General features: G+C 36.2%; 2 protein-coding genes and 1 long non-coding RNA gene across 3 annotated transcripts; 2 read left to right on the forward strand and 1 right to left on the reverse strand.

Annotated features, from left to right (window-relative positions):
• On the forward strand, positions 1,254 to 2,130 carry LOC107612269. The gene is made up of 2 exons (XR_001613666.2): positions 1,254 to 1,342; positions 1,773 to 2,130. It is a non-coding gene; the product is annotated as an uncharacterized LOC107612269 (long non-coding RNA).
• Positions 3,666 to 6,379, forward strand: LOC107612124 (ankyrin repeat-containing protein At5g02620-like). Its single transcript, XM_016313948.2, has 3 exons — positions 3,666 to 4,463; positions 4,548 to 4,963; positions 5,135 to 6,379. Exons 1-3 carry the CDS (start codon positions 4,004 to 4,006, stop codon positions 6,179 to 6,181), a joined length of 1,923 nt encoding a protein of 640 aa, XP_016169434.1. The 5' UTR covers positions 3,666 to 4,003; the 3' UTR covers positions 6,182 to 6,379.
• On the reverse strand, positions 12,807 to 13,881 carry LOC107610303 (mavicyanin-like). The gene is made up of 3 exons (XM_021109422.1): positions 13,387 to 13,881; positions 13,109 to 13,303; positions 12,807 to 12,940 (listed from the first exon to the last, which is right to left on the reverse strand). The coding sequence occupies exons 1-3, from the start codon at positions 13,553 to 13,555 to the stop codon at positions 12,807 to 12,809; spliced, it is 498 nt and encodes a 165-aa protein (XP_020965081.1). The 5' UTR covers positions 13,556 to 13,881.

The raw sequence follows: 14,744 nt of genomic DNA on the forward strand, positions 1-14,744 counted from the left end.
AACCTGGCACAACAGACACGCGACGGGAAGGTAGGACTTGCCGTCCGCGATGATGGCTGCTAGAGAGTGGCGCGAAACGGGAAGAGACGCGTCGGGCTAGACGGAGGTGGAGGCAGTGTCCGTGGGAGGCTGTGGCGACGTCGATATGGCTGTCTGCAACGGTGTGACATGAGGACTAAAAAAGATGACGGTGAATTTTAGACGTATATTGAAGATTACAATGAAATCAGAGATAACCGTAGATGGTAAATGAATTTAAATGCTAATCCTAATTTTTTAAATTTTAAAATTTAAAATTAAACATTTAATGATCTAATTTTTAATTTTTTAATCCTATTATATACATTGTATATTAAAATTATTGTCTTTTAATACTTTTTCTTAAATTATTTAGAGCCGTTTAAAAAGTTTAAAAAGTAACTTTTTGTAACTTATGAAAAATAGTAGTTGTTACGTTGGGTTGGGTAACTGGAGTCTAGTGGGCTGGACTTGTGAGCTTGGTCTAATCGTTCTCCGACTTGCTTAGCGTCAGAGACCCTTCGTCCGACTAGCATGTATAAAGGAATGGGGACCTGCAAAAACATGATGCTTAAGTTAGCAAGAGCCTAAATAGGTTTAGAGAGTATTGGAACTTAGCGATACCTGGGTTGTCAGGGTATTTATAATGGTGAACCAATAACCACCGTTGGAATAGTTCCACTTTTAAAGAGGATAACCGTTTTTTTATCTTAGGGAAGTTGTGATATGGCTCCTCAGAGTGCGTTGAGAAATTTTAGCGGCAGTTACTTGTTATCTGCTAGTTAATCTTCGATCTCGAATTCTTTGGAGAGAGTTTGTGTTGACTCTGACCTCTTTTGTAGAGGTCGGTTATGCGGAGAGGCCAATCCGTGGATTGAGCCTTTTTATTAGAACCTGAGTCTTAGAACCTGAATCTTAATGTTGAGTCAGGGTATGAATAGTAGTATTAATGTCTGGTGCAATTTTTAAAACTAAATTATAGTTTTCTAAAAAATTATTTAAAAGTCTATAAAAAAATTAAAAAAATAACTTCTCTCATAATACTACTATTTTTTATCATATTTATATAAAATAAATATTTTTATAACTAAAAATCTAAATACAAAATAATTTATTTATATTCTATTTTTAATATAATTATTTATTGTTTAAACAATTTTTTTTAAAAAAATTAATTAAGCTATTTATTCAAACTAGGCCTTTAAGGCCCATTTTTATGAGATAGTCGAATCCTAAGCCTTTACACTGGAAATACATACAAAAGGTTGGACAGCTTGGGAGAAGCAGAATCGTCGCGAGGAGTAAGAAGCATCGCCATCTTCAGGTTTTGATTCTTTCCTTCGTTCTTTCTTTTTTTCAGTATTTACATTCAATGCATGTTCTGGTCTTGTCCCTTTTCAAATTTTGGTGTCAAAGAATAAGAAAGAATTGATGAAATTGATGAGATTGGAATAAAATTTGTGAAATTGGTATAAGATTTGTGTAATAATTGATGACTGTTACTGAAATTATCATATCTGTGGTGGATTTGAAGCTGCAGTGGCCATTGAAAAGTTTGAATTCATTGCATATAGGAAAAAGATTTAGTAACTCTGTGAGATAGAAATACAGTAGGATTTAGAGTTGAATTTGTATTATTATTGACTTGAATTTGTGTCACATTTGAGTTGAATTCTGAACTTGTTCGCTGAGAATTTGATTTTTTTTTTCGATTGTTCTGTGTCCTATGTATTGAGAATATTTTTGTATTACAGGGAGAAACGTGCTTTCTGATTTTCTTAGTTCGGTTTTGACGACGATTCTGGTGGGTTTCTTAGTCAGCGCAGCAATGGCTACGCTCCAGTGGAGTTTTCGCAGGCGTTCACAGCTGCCGCGAGCAGTGCCTACACATTCGGTTGAGCAGACAGTGACTACAGCCGCAAGGGACGATGTGCTGCCGCCACCGTCTACATTATCCGGAGACTTGGGCACCACCGCCGCCTGGGATAGCGGAGTTCTTTATGATTTAAATTTGGGACATCTTTGTTTTTATGTTAATCTTTTTCTTTGTTTTTAGAACATTTCATTTTTGGATTTGTTATATATTTCAACAAACAACATTTTTGCGAGTTATATTCTCTATTCTCTATTTGTCAGGTTCTAACTACCATACTATTTATGTGCCGAAAAAGTATAAATAACTACCATCAGTGAAGGAAGACTTGCTATACAAAACTCATTTCTTGTGTTTAGAGCATTGTTACATAATAGTGTTTAAATTATAATTCATGAACTTTTGGAGCTGGTAAGTTCAAAGAATCATGCTATCATGCTGTTGTTAGGTCCCATCAGAAACTACACAACAAAGTGCGAGTAAATTGCACTGGAGATTCCTGGAAACCAATTATTTTTCTAGATTACATATGGTTTAGGTGCTGAGAAGGAAAAGTAGCAAAGGCTAAAATGCTTACAAATAAGGCTGGAAGTGAGTCAAGCTAGCTCATAAGCCGACTCGAGCTCGCTTACGGTTTGGTTTGGTAAAGCTTTTCGAAGAGGTGCTTGTGCTTTTTAAAAGCTCAAGCTCCTCATTTTGTGTTTGGTAAATAAAAAAGATCATGTGCTTGTGCTTGCAGCTTTAAAAAGATCGGGGTACTTTTAAAAGCACTTAAAATAGAGCTTTTTAAAGTTGGCTTATGCTTTTCAAATCTAATATAACCTCATATGTTAACTAATTTTTAAATTTAATGCTTGTATTTATGTCTATTATAGTATTTTTAAATTTTAAAAGCTATTTTACCAAATGCAATTGTTGTTGCTTGTGATTATTAAAAGCAATTTTTAATTTGATTTACCAAACATAAATGTTACAACTTTTAAAAAGCCATCTTTTACAAATTAGCTTTTATAAGCTACTTTTGAAAAGTAAAAGCTTTACCAAACTAAGCCTACAAATAGGGCTGGAAGTGAGTCAAGCTAGCTCATAAGCCGGCTCGAGCTCGACTCATAAATAGCTCGATAAGCTAAACTTGTGAACAGGTAAGCTAAACTTGAGCTTGAAATTGAGCTCATAAATTAAATGAATCGAACTTGAGCTTATATTAATGTTCTTAAATGTTTAAAATTTTATAGTCATTTTTTATATATAATTTTGATGTAGGACATAAATAAAAAAATTATAATTGATAGATAGACAATATATTAAATTTATTTTTTTAATATTTTTAATATATATAAGTTATAATTTATTGATATAAAATTATAGATTATATTCTTATTATTTGAGCCAGCTCGTGAGTTTTCGATGAGTCAGACTTGAGTTTAAAAAATAGGCTCAATTATTAATGAGTTGAGTCGTGAGCCAAGCTCAATTTTTATGAGTCGAACTTGAGCTTGGTCTCAACTCGACTTACTTCTAGTCCTACTTACGAATTACAAATAAAACACAAAATCTTGGTTTAAGTGAATTATATTCCGATCAACTTATATTCGGAGAAATTGGATGACAAATTTTGAAATGTATTATTGTTTGTTCGGCCATTATGCCAAGTCTCAGGTCAACTGCTAAATCATCAAAGCGCCTCTTATAATGATTCCAACAATTATATGCGTATGGATTTAGTTTTTGAGGTTTCAGTTAGGACTAAAGTTCAATATTAACATTGACATGATATGAGAGTTAATAAAATATGCTCAATTTTATAATACACTTGATAAATGAATAGAAAGAATGTGGAGTTTTACTTTCACATTCAAAGTCATACCAAGAAGTTTCTTTTGCTGAATAAATTCAACACTTTGAGAGACAACAACACAAGAATTTTCCTTGAACATGTTTGAGACTTTTAAAAGTCTATAACCAACGTAATCATTTTCTGTACAGTAAGTTTCCAAACATTTTCTGCAACTTCACTTGGTATAACTGATTAACTGCTAAACATTATATAAAGAGGACACAGAACTTTGCTCTATTCACTCTCACTTTCAGGAGTTGCCTTATTTCAAGCCCATGAATATGGATCCAAATCTGTTTGATGCAATTAGAAAAAATGATATAGCAACATTTTCAAGCCTCCTTAAGGAGAATGAAGGAATCCTGAATCAGAAAACAGCTGATTCCTACAGCACTCCATTGCACATTGCTTCCAAGTATGGTTGCACTGAAATGGTGTCTGAGATTATCAGCATGTGTCCTGACATGGTTTGTGTTGAGAATAAGAAACATGAGACTCCGATTCATGAGGCGTGCCGCCAAGAGAATGCTAAGGTCTTAATGTTGCTGCTTGATGCCAATCCTAATGCTGCTTATAAGCTTTATGCTTCTTGCAAAAGTCCTTTGTTTCTAGCATGCAGTCATGGCCATCTTGACATGGTTAACCTCCTCCTGAATCTACCTGAGTTCGCAGAGCGAAGCACTGCAGAATTCGATCAAACTTGTATCCTTATAGCAGCATCAAGAGGACACACAGGTTGGAATCATAGTTTTCTATAGAAATTCTGAATGTTGCTTTATGTTTTACAACTAACCTTTATGGATTGTGTTTGATCTGCAGATATTGTTAGGGAGTTGTTGAATAAGTGGCCTGAGCTTGTTCAAGTGATTGATGAAGATGGGAATTCATCACTGCATCATGCTTGTAATGAAGGATACAGAGAGATTATATGGATCCTACTAAGGCGTGATCCGAATCTGGCTTTACAATACAACAACAATGGCTACACACCATTGCATCTGGCAGTGAAGAATGGGAGAGTCTCTGTCCTTGAAGATTTTGTGTCAACTTGTTCTGCATCATTTCTCTATCTCACCACAGAAGAAGAAACAGTATTTCATATAGCTGTGAGGTACGGGTGCTATCATGCTTTGGAATACTTGGTGAAAGTCTCTAATGGCACAAATCTATTGCACTGTCAAGATAGATATGGCAACAGTGTCTTGCATCTTGCAGTTTCCGGAGGGCGCCACAAGGTGATGGTAAAATTCAATTTGTGATCAAATTTGGAATTCCATTACATCCATTGATATGTGTCAATGATTTGAAAACCTTGTTATTATATGTCATAGCCAATCAAATTTATATTGAATTTGAATGATAAACTATACCTGTGGATTGTGCTTATAGTTTTATGATCAATTTAGATAGCAGATTTCTTGATCAGCAAGACAAAGCTGGACATTAATACTCGGAACAGCGAAGGGTTCACAGCACTTGACATCCTTGAGAAGGCTAAGGACACTGCAGTAAATAGGCAATTGCAAACCATATTTATCAGAGCCGGAGGTAAAAGAAGCCAATCTTCCTCTTGCGCGCTCGAAGGAGACAGAACCAATTTTCTGTCACCTATAGCTTCTAGGCTTTCCCTCTCAAGAAGGTACATTTCTAATGAATTGCAAATGTCACATGAAATTCTATCTATTGAATGCACAAGCCCACCAGAACTTAGCAAAAGCGCAGACTCTAGATCGCCTCAGCAGCCTCAAGTAAGCGAGAGATTTGATATTGCTACCTACAAGCCACAATACTTGTCCCAAAAATGTTCAGGGAAACATAAGCATCAGAGCCAAAAGAAAATGGAAAATCTGAATCAACTTTATTATGCTAAAAGGAGTAAGCACATGGAGATGCACAAAGAGGCAACACTGAATGCAAGAAACACCATCATTTTAGTTGCTGTTTTGATTGCAACTGTGACTTTTGCTGCTGGTATTTCTCCTCCTGGTGGTGTATACCAAGAAGGACCAATGAAGGGGAAGTCAATGGTGAGTAATACAACAGCTTTTAAGGTATTTGCAATAAGCAACGACATAGCACTATTCACTTCTCTATCTATAGTCATTGTTCTTGTTAGTATCATTCCTTTTAAGAGGAAACCACATATGAGACTATTGAGTATAGCTCACAAGGTTATGTGGGTGGCTATTGCATTTATGGCAAGTGGTTATGTTGCAGCAACATGGATGATCTTGCCACATAGTGAAGGGATGCAGTGGCTATCTGTGATGCTGATAGCACTTGGTGGTGGCTCTCTTGGGACAATCTTCATTGGTCTTAGTGTGATGCTGGTTGAACATTGGCTGAGGAAATTCAAGTGGAAAAAGACAAGAAAGGAAGGTGCAAACTCTGATGGAGAAAGTCAAAACTCAGATGTTGAGAGCTCTTATTTACATGGCTATCATTCATATTGATTAACTTAATTTGGTTCATAATGAAAATAATGTGTCCCCATCCCTATAATAGTGGCCAATGTGTATAAATTCCAGAAAGCTACTTGATCTTAATCTATTGTTATATATAGTATATAATATATATAATATATGGTATTACAAAGTTGCTTATTTTGAATTCAAAATTGTTTAAATTAAGATTTGGTTCAAAGCAGAATTGTCCAGCCTCATAAAATTAGGAATAGAATAGCTCTGTTTACCAATTCATAGCTGATATCATATATGACTAAGAAAGTTACATTGCACTCCACGGGAATACTTTGACCCTGTATACACATTGAAGAGATTATGTATGCTTTGTTTACTGATTAGTAATTACATACTCAAATAGAATATTTGGTATTAACTAATATAATTGTTGAGTCTAGTTTTGATTTTGGGTTATGATGACAAACATTGTTTTGGGTGAAAAAGCCCAATATTGTTTAATGTGTGTTTTATTGTGGTAGGCCCATTAACTATCTCACAAGTCAAACAATGCTACTTGTTTCCTTAATGCTCCAAGTAAATGCCCAAGTCCACATTGCCTTAGTCCAAGACCAGCTAGTACTTCAGCAAATGTAAAAGAGTCAAGCTCATTCTCATTGCACCGATCAGCTAAGAATAAAAGGCTATGTGTTGGCAAAAGAAGAAAAGAAAGAAAAGGATATCTGTCAACATCAAGGACAGACAGTCGATCGACTACAACATCTGGAAGATCATTCTCAATGGTCCAGACGTTCCCACCAAACAGAATGCTGATGGAGAAGTTGTGGCAAAGGAGGACAGCGAATGGACAAATGAAGAAAAGAAGAAGGTTGAACTCAATGCTAAGGCAATCAACCTGATGCACTGTGCAATCAGTTTTGAAGAGTTCAGAAAAGTGTCAAGGTACAAAACGGCTAAAGAAATTTGGGATAAGCTCAGACTCACTCATGAAGGCACCAAGCAAGTGAGGGAAACCAGAATCGACATATTAATGAAGGAGTATGAAATGTTCAGTATGAAGGAAGATGAGAGCATTGATCAAATGTTCGAAAGGTTCTCGATAATCATCAATAATCTGGACGCCATGGGAAGAAGCTACTCTGAAGAAACCTTAGTAAGAAAGATTCTGAGGAGTCTCACTAAGAAATGGGAAGTGAAAAGCACAGCCATCTCTGAAAGGAATGATTTGATCAAAATCACCTATGATGAGCTGAGAGGCAAGCTGCTGGCTTATGAAACCACTCACATGTCTCAAGACAAAGATGACAAAAAGAAAAGTATAGCACTAAAATCAAGAATGACAGCCCAAGGAGAAGAATCTGATGACAGTTTCTCAGATGAAGAAATGGTGCTCTTTGCAAGAAAAATGAGAAGACTACTAAGATACAAAAACAAAGGCAAAGGAAGTTCCTCATCCAAAGATGTCAAGAAAGATCAAGTCAAGTTCACATGCCATCACTACAAGGAGCCTGGTCACTTCAAGTCAGATTGCCCTCAACTTAAGAAAGGCAAAAAACCAAAGAAAGACAAAAAGAAGGTGATGATGGCAACATGGGAGGACTTGGAGAACGACACCAGCTCAGAGAGCTCAGATCAAGAAGCTCAACTATGTCTGATGGCAGATCATAATGATGAAGATGAGGTAGATCTCTCTGACTTATCTATTGATGAACTGCACTACATTATCAAAGACATTTCTGTGAACTCTAAGAAACTCTTGGATAAGTATGCTAAATGTAAGAAAGAAAATGAGGCTTTGAGGACAGAAAATGATCTTCTTTTGAAAAAGGTTAAGGCAAATGAAACTAGCAATGAAAAGTTTTTAAAAGAAGAAAACATTGCCTTGCGAGCTGAATTAGAAAAATACAAGCTCAAGCATGAAGTTACTGCTTCCACTTATTTGATTTATGAAAATAAAAAGCTGAATGAACAAATAAAAAATTCATAAACATGAGGCTTTTTCAGTTTTTGAGAAATTCAGCAAAAAGGTTCAAAATGAAAAAGGTTTAAAAATTGTTTCAATTAGAAGTGACCATGGTAAAGAATTTGAAAATCAATCTTTTGAATCTTTTTGTGATGAACAAGGCATATCACATAACTTCTCTTGTCCAAGAACTCCTCAACAAAATGGTGTTGTTGAGAGAAGAAATAGAAGTTTACAAGAAATGGCTAGAGCTATGTTATGTGAATATGAAATCCCTAAGTTCTTATGGGTTGAAGCTGTGAACACAGCTTGCTATGTTTTAAATAGAACCATCATTAGGAAGTTTTTGAAGAAAACCCCATATGAACTTTGGAAAGGGCATCCTCCTAATCTTAGTTATTTTCATGTGTTTGGCTGCAAGTGTTTCATTTTGAATATCAAAGAAAATTTAGGAAAATTTGATCCTAAAACACATGAAGGGATTTTTCTTGGTTATTCCACAAATAGTAAGGCCTATAGAGTTTATAACAAAAACTCCAAAACTGTTGAGGAAACCATGCATGTCACATTCTGTGAGACTAACATTGTTCCTAGTGTTTGCATAGATGATAGTCCAGGTTTCGAAGCTGAACTACCCAAGAATGATGAGCCAGTTCATCAAAATTCAAGTTCTCATGAAGCTGCACCTACTAGCAACGAAAATTTCAATTCTGCAGGAGACAATTTAGAATTATCTCCTGTTGCTGCAGAAAATACTGATGCAGAGGCTATTGTTGATCAAGAGGAACCTGAATCCTCAAACCAGTCAAAAAGACCAAGAGAATGGAGGTTTCTGAAAAACTATCCTGAAGAGTTCATAATAGGAAATCCATCCACTGGCAGGACTACCCGTTCATCTTTGAAAAGAGCCGAATCTAACAACATTGCTCTTTTATCAAAGATTGAACCACAAAACATCCAAGAAGCTCTTGCTGATCCTTCATGGGTGCTAGCTATGAAGGAAGAATTGCTGCAATTTGAGAAGAACCAGGTCTGGTCATTAGTGCCTTATCCAAATGGAAAGAAAGTCACTGGCACTAAGTGGATTTTCAGAAACAAACTGGGTGAAGATGGATCCATAGTCCGAAACAAAGCTAGATTGGTCGCTCAAGGATATGATCAAGAGGAAGGGATTGATTTTGATGAATCCTTTGCACCCGTAGCTCGAATGGAAGCCATCAGATTGCTCCTTGCATATGCTGCTCATTGTGGCTTCAAGTTGTTCCAAATGGACGTAAAGTGTGCTTTCCTCAATGGCATAATAGATAGAGAGGTTTATGTGGCTCAACCACCTGGGTTTGAAAACAAAACTTTTCCTAACCATGTTTTCAAACTAGCTAAAGCCTTATATGGTTTAAGACAAGCTCCTAGAGCTTGGTATGAGAGGCTTAGCTCATTTTTATTGAAAAATAACTTTCAAAGAGGAGCCACTGACACCACTTTATTTATTAGAAATTATCATGATCACTTTATTCTTGTGCAAGTTTATGTTGATGATATTATATTTGGTTTGGCTAATGAAGATTTGTGTGCAGATTTTGCTAAGCTTATGACCAATGAATTTGATATGAGCATGATGGGAGAACTCAATTTCTTCCTAGGCTTACAAATCAAGCAAACTGCAGAAGGCATATTCATCCATCAAGACTGTGATGCAGATTTTGTTGGGGATAGGACTGATAGAAGAAGCACAAGTGGCATGTGCTGCTTTCTTGGGAAATCTCTCATTGTTTGGTCTAGCAAAAAGCAAGCTACGGTAGCACTTTCTACAGCCGAAGCTGAGTATATTGCAGCCTCCTCTTGTTGTTCTCAATTATTATGGCTGAAAACTCAACTAGCTGACTATAAATTGAATGTCTCAAATATTCCATTATTTTGTGACAACATGAGTGCTATCAATATTTCCAAAAACCCTGTTTTGCACTCTAGAACAAAGCACATTGAAGTTCGTTTTCATTCTATAAGAGAACATGTGCAAAATGGAAATTTAGATATTCAGTTTGTTAATTCTGAGGGTCAGCTAGCTGATATATTCACCAAACCATTGATAGAGGAGAGGTTCTGCAAGTTAAGAACTGAACTGGGCATTCTAACTTCATCTCTGTTTTCTTAATGTTTCTGATAATGAGATCTTTTGTGTTTTGTCTCTTGAATCGCGGTGAGATTTTTTTGGCAGATGATGAGTAACCTTCATTGAGTCACTATGAAGCCTACTGGATTCAGGCCTGAATGATGAACATCTCGTGCTGGAGCAGTCTCGACATATGGGCTTTCTTTACTGAATCCAATTGAGCCCATTTCATAGTTGCTTTTTCATTTTTTTTTGAAATAAGTTTTTGGGCCTCATTTAAAATTTGTTTTCAAATCCAAATTTTATTTTGCTTTTGTTCCCATCTGCAATGTACAACAATTACAGCTGTTACTTCCTATACGTTTTCAAAGTTGGGATTTTTATTTTTTCAAGGTGCAACCTTTACACTTCTCTAAGTTTATAATAACTTCCCACTGCATGCATCCATTCACACCACACTCTCCACTCTCCACTCTTTCATCTTCTCCGAACCAGTGCTTCTATAAATATGGCTCGAAAGAAGAGAGTTGCTCACAGAGGCTCCCACAGTAGCACCCACCGTTCTGATCACACACACTCTTCTCCCTCTCATTCCCCCACTCATTCCTCACCATCTCCACCACCAAACCCTTCTCCTGACATGGCCCGCACGAAGACTACTGCTCGCCGCCCTGGCTTTGCCCCTCGCCCTACACCTCCTCCTCCTCCACCAAACACTTCTCAGCCGAGTTCTTCCAAACCTAGCTCTTCCAGAGGAAAGAGGCCTCTTCACGAAGACGAAGAGACTCGCCCCACTCAGAATCGCCATACTCGCGGTACAGTCATTGGCTTTGACCTCCGTCCTGTTGCTGAACCTAGACTCTCAAATCCTATTGCTTACAAGTCATTTTATGCTGATTTTCCTGATGAGTCCTTTGATCGTCGTCGTTTTCAATCTCTCATGAACTATCTGTTTTTCTGCAAAGATGTTTACAAGCGTAAATTCTGTCCCTCGAAGCTTGTCAATCTTGACAAACTCCGTAAGAAAGGCCTGAACTTTACCCCATTGTTTGCATATCAAGGTTGGACATCCATACTGTCCATCAAAGAGAAAATTTAACCTGATTTGGTAAAACAGTTCTATAGCAACATGTCCTACAAAGAAGGGAGAATCGCCTCTTTTGTTAAAGGCAAAGTGATTATTCTTGACAAATATCACCTAGGCAAAGCCCTAGATTACCAGGATCGAGGCCCTGATGTCTACACCTCTGGTAAGTGGGATGAAACACTCAATGTTTCATACTTTGATGCCCTAAGTACTGTCTGCATCAATATCCTAACTCGAGCAACAGCAAAAACAGAGTTTGAAACTTAAAGTTTTAAGCTAACTTGATTCAACCCCCCTTCTCAAGTTCAACTAGAACCATCAATAATGCATTTGTATATTTGGTCTATGCAGGGTTTAGTTTTACCATTTCTTAGTCTTCAAACTTATTTGCTTAAAACTTTATTTGTTTAAAGTAGAAAGCTGAATGTTCTACTTAAGTAACAATGACTAAGCTAATAAAATAGTTGAGCACAAAAGAGGAAAAAAGAAACTTAAATGAGAGAAACTATAGGCATGATCATAAATAAATAATTAAATACAATACAAATCCATACAATATATCAAAGTCTCTGCTGCAGAAAAAGAATAGGTTAAATGGTAATGCACTAATGCCTAAACAACCAGGGAGTTCAAAAAAAAAAAAAAGATAACAAGAGGTACATTCAGAGTGCTAAGAGTAACACAACCAAAAATGTAGCAAAGGGAACCATAACTGCTGAACTACTAAGCATAATAGAGCCTGAATCTTCTTCTATGCTATCATAAGGAGATGAAGCCACTGGAGAGAAGGCTTCAGGCGAAGGAGACATTGGCGACGGCGAGATAGGGAACCTCTGATGAATCCAACTCTGATGCCTAGCTCATTTTATCTCATCTGTGATTATGACTTAGTTTCCTTTTGAACTTGTTAAATATTTTGGATGACTGTAAAGACTTTAACTACTCTGCTACTTAAACTATATGCACCAGCCACTAACAAATTTTGTGCAGGTTGTTTTTTTTCCTTTCCTCCCTTGATGACAAAAGGGGGAGAAAAGAAAAGGAATGTTAGTTTTGGCTTAAGGATTAACAGTAATAGTTAAGAACAATGTTTTGTGGTGCTATGATATATCTTGTGGTGTGCTTGTGTTGTGCTTAGTGTTAATTGCTCTGTGCTTCCATAGTGTTAATTGTTTTGTGCTTCCATTACTGTGATATATTGTTTGGATATATTGGTCTTGGCTGTTTTTAAATTTTGTTCAGGAAAAGATGTAAGCCATGATAAAGGGGGAGCAATGCTAGCATTCAGGGGGAGCAACTCACAATCTGAATGTCATCAAAGGGAAGTGTTCTTAACTCATTTAAATTTTTTAATTTCCCTATTTTATCATGTTTGTCATCAAGGGGGAGATTGTTGAGTCTAGTTTTGATTTTGGGTTATGATGACAAACATTGTTTTGGGTGAAAAAGCCCAATATTGTTTAATGTGTGTTTTATTGTGGTAGGCCCATTAACTATCTCACAAACCAAACAATGCTACTTGTTTCCTTAATGCTCCAAGTAAATGCCCAAGTCTACATTGCCTTAGTCCAAGACCAGCTAGTACTTCAGCAAATGTAAAAGAGCCAAGCTCATTCTCATTGCACCGATCAGCTAAGAATAAAAGGCTATGTGTTGGCAAAAGAAGAAAAGAAAGAAAAGGACATCTGTCAACATCAAGGACAGCTGGGGCTCTAGCAAAGCAACAAGACACAAGGACTCTCACCTCTCCAAGGACAAACAGTAAAGCAAATTACAGCAAAGGAAAAGCAAAACACAAACTTGCCAAGCAGCAGAGGTAGTGGGGTCCTCTGCTACAATGATGAGCGGTTCCACTGATGAAGTAGAAGGCACCAGGGCTATCAAGATTGAGAATGCTCTTGCCATTGTCAAAGGCTGTGATGGGGTTACTTGCATCGCAGTGAAAATAGTCCCATTCCTCCACACTTAGAACTGAGTCATTCTCGTACTCAAACACTGCAAAAACACAAAGAAAATTAACATTCATAAGTTGCATAAGTCTAAGTGCAAATGCCATAGATATAGATATAGATATATACCGAGAGAATCTCCAACTTGGAACCTGTTTCTTTCAGCCCAATGGGTGTAGAATGAAGTGTCAGTGGGATCAGGAACACGCCAACCAAAGTGATCACCAACTTTGAACTCCCTCGAAGCTGTGGTACACAGCATGATGAAAAGAATCACACATTTAAATAGATGTGACATGCTTTATTAAGAATGGATGTTGAAGAAGCAAAAAGTGGTGATAAACCAATGCAAAGTGCAGGGTCTGTATATATAAGCACAAGAACATGATAGTGATTAGAGTGTGTTTAGGTAGTTATACATAGTGGGTAGTTATTAAAGTTGAGACTAACGTGCGGCCATTATTGGTGGGTATGACTTAATTCGGTCAAAGAATGGTCAACAATCAAGGCCACATCTTTAGTGGTTTTGGAATATGGCCGCTGCTATAGCTAATGTGACCATGCATGCAAGTTGCCACGTACTCTTTTATATTTATGAGAACTAGAAGTGGCCCGTGGGAAATGGATCCTCTCAATTTCTTTTAACAATTGAAGGAATAAAGTATGATTTCTCACCATTAATTGTTATAAGTGGAATCACAAGAAAATATGAGAGAAAGTGTATTGAAAGGTTATAGATCATACTTTACTCTTTTAATTTTTTTCAACAATTGAGATGATCCATTCTCGTAACCCGAACATATGCGCGGTGAGATTATAAATATTTTAATTTTATTCTTTAATAGTTTGTCAACTAAGAAGAGAAGTTTACGTTGATCACTATGTTTAAGGCTGGAAAAAATATGGGGATTCTCTTGTCACTCCAATCTAGTGTCTCTAGTGAAATCCAATAAATTAACCTTATGATGCTTTATTTTAAAACCAAAAAAAATATTAATAACCGAAGCAATGCAAAAACAATGGAGAACTACTCCTATTATAGAGGCAGCAGTGTCAAGCTTAAGTGTATCCAAGTGCCTGAGGGAATAATGGAAAATAAAACTTTTGGTATACAAAGTTCCAGGGTTAACATACACTTTAATTTGAGCATCAAGAAGTAAAGCTAAGGGGATGATTTGGTTTGGTGTTTTTATTTTTATTTTCGATGAAAACAAAAATATATAAAAATATGATTCATTAAATATTTTAAAAATATTTTTAACAAAAATAATTTTAAAAAGGCAAAAACAAAGTTAGGGGTTAATTGGTCTGCGAAAATATTTTTTGTTTTTGTTTTCTGTTTTTATTTTTAGAAAATAATTTTTATTTTCAATTTTTCACGTTTTAAAAAATGCGATTGGTTTGTAAAAAGAAGATATATTTTTGAATATCGAAAATAATAAAAATATGTTTGATTGGTTTATTTTCAAAATGTATTTTTAATATTT

This window comes from Arachis ipaensis, chromosome B08, assembly GCF_000816755.2.
Source record: "Arachis ipaensis cultivar K30076 chromosome B08, Araip1.1, whole genome shotgun sequence".
NCBI classification, from domain to species: Eukaryota; Viridiplantae; Streptophyta; class Magnoliopsida; order Fabales; family Fabaceae; genus Arachis; species Arachis ipaensis.

Excerpts from the sequence above, each read along its gene's own strand:
- LOC107612124 (XM_016313948.2), top strand. The coding sequence starts at position 4,004 with ATGAATATGGATCCAAATCTGTTTGATGCAATTAGAAAAAATGATATA. Across the intron at positions 4,464-4,547 it reads AGCATCAAGAGGACACACAG|ATATTGTTAGGGAGTTGTTG; the intron begins GTTGGAATCATA and ends TTTGATCTGCAG. Across the intron at positions 4,964-5,134 it reads TTTCCGGAGGGCGCCACAAG|ATAGCAGATTTCTTGATCAG; the intron begins GTGATGGTAAAA and ends TGATCAATTTAG.
- LOC107610303 (XM_021109422.1), bottom strand. The coding sequence starts at position 13,555 with ATGTCACATCTATTTAAATGTGTGATTCTTTTCATCATGCTGTGTACC. Across the intron at positions 13,304-13,386 it reads CCAAGTTGGAGATTCTCTCG|TGTTTGAGTACGAGAATGAC; the intron begins GTATATATCTAT and ends GTGTTTTTGCAG. Across the intron at positions 12,941-13,108 it reads CTACCTCTGCTGCTTGGCAA|CTGATCGGTGCAATGAGAAT; the intron begins GTTTGTGTTTTG and ends TTTTATTCTTAG.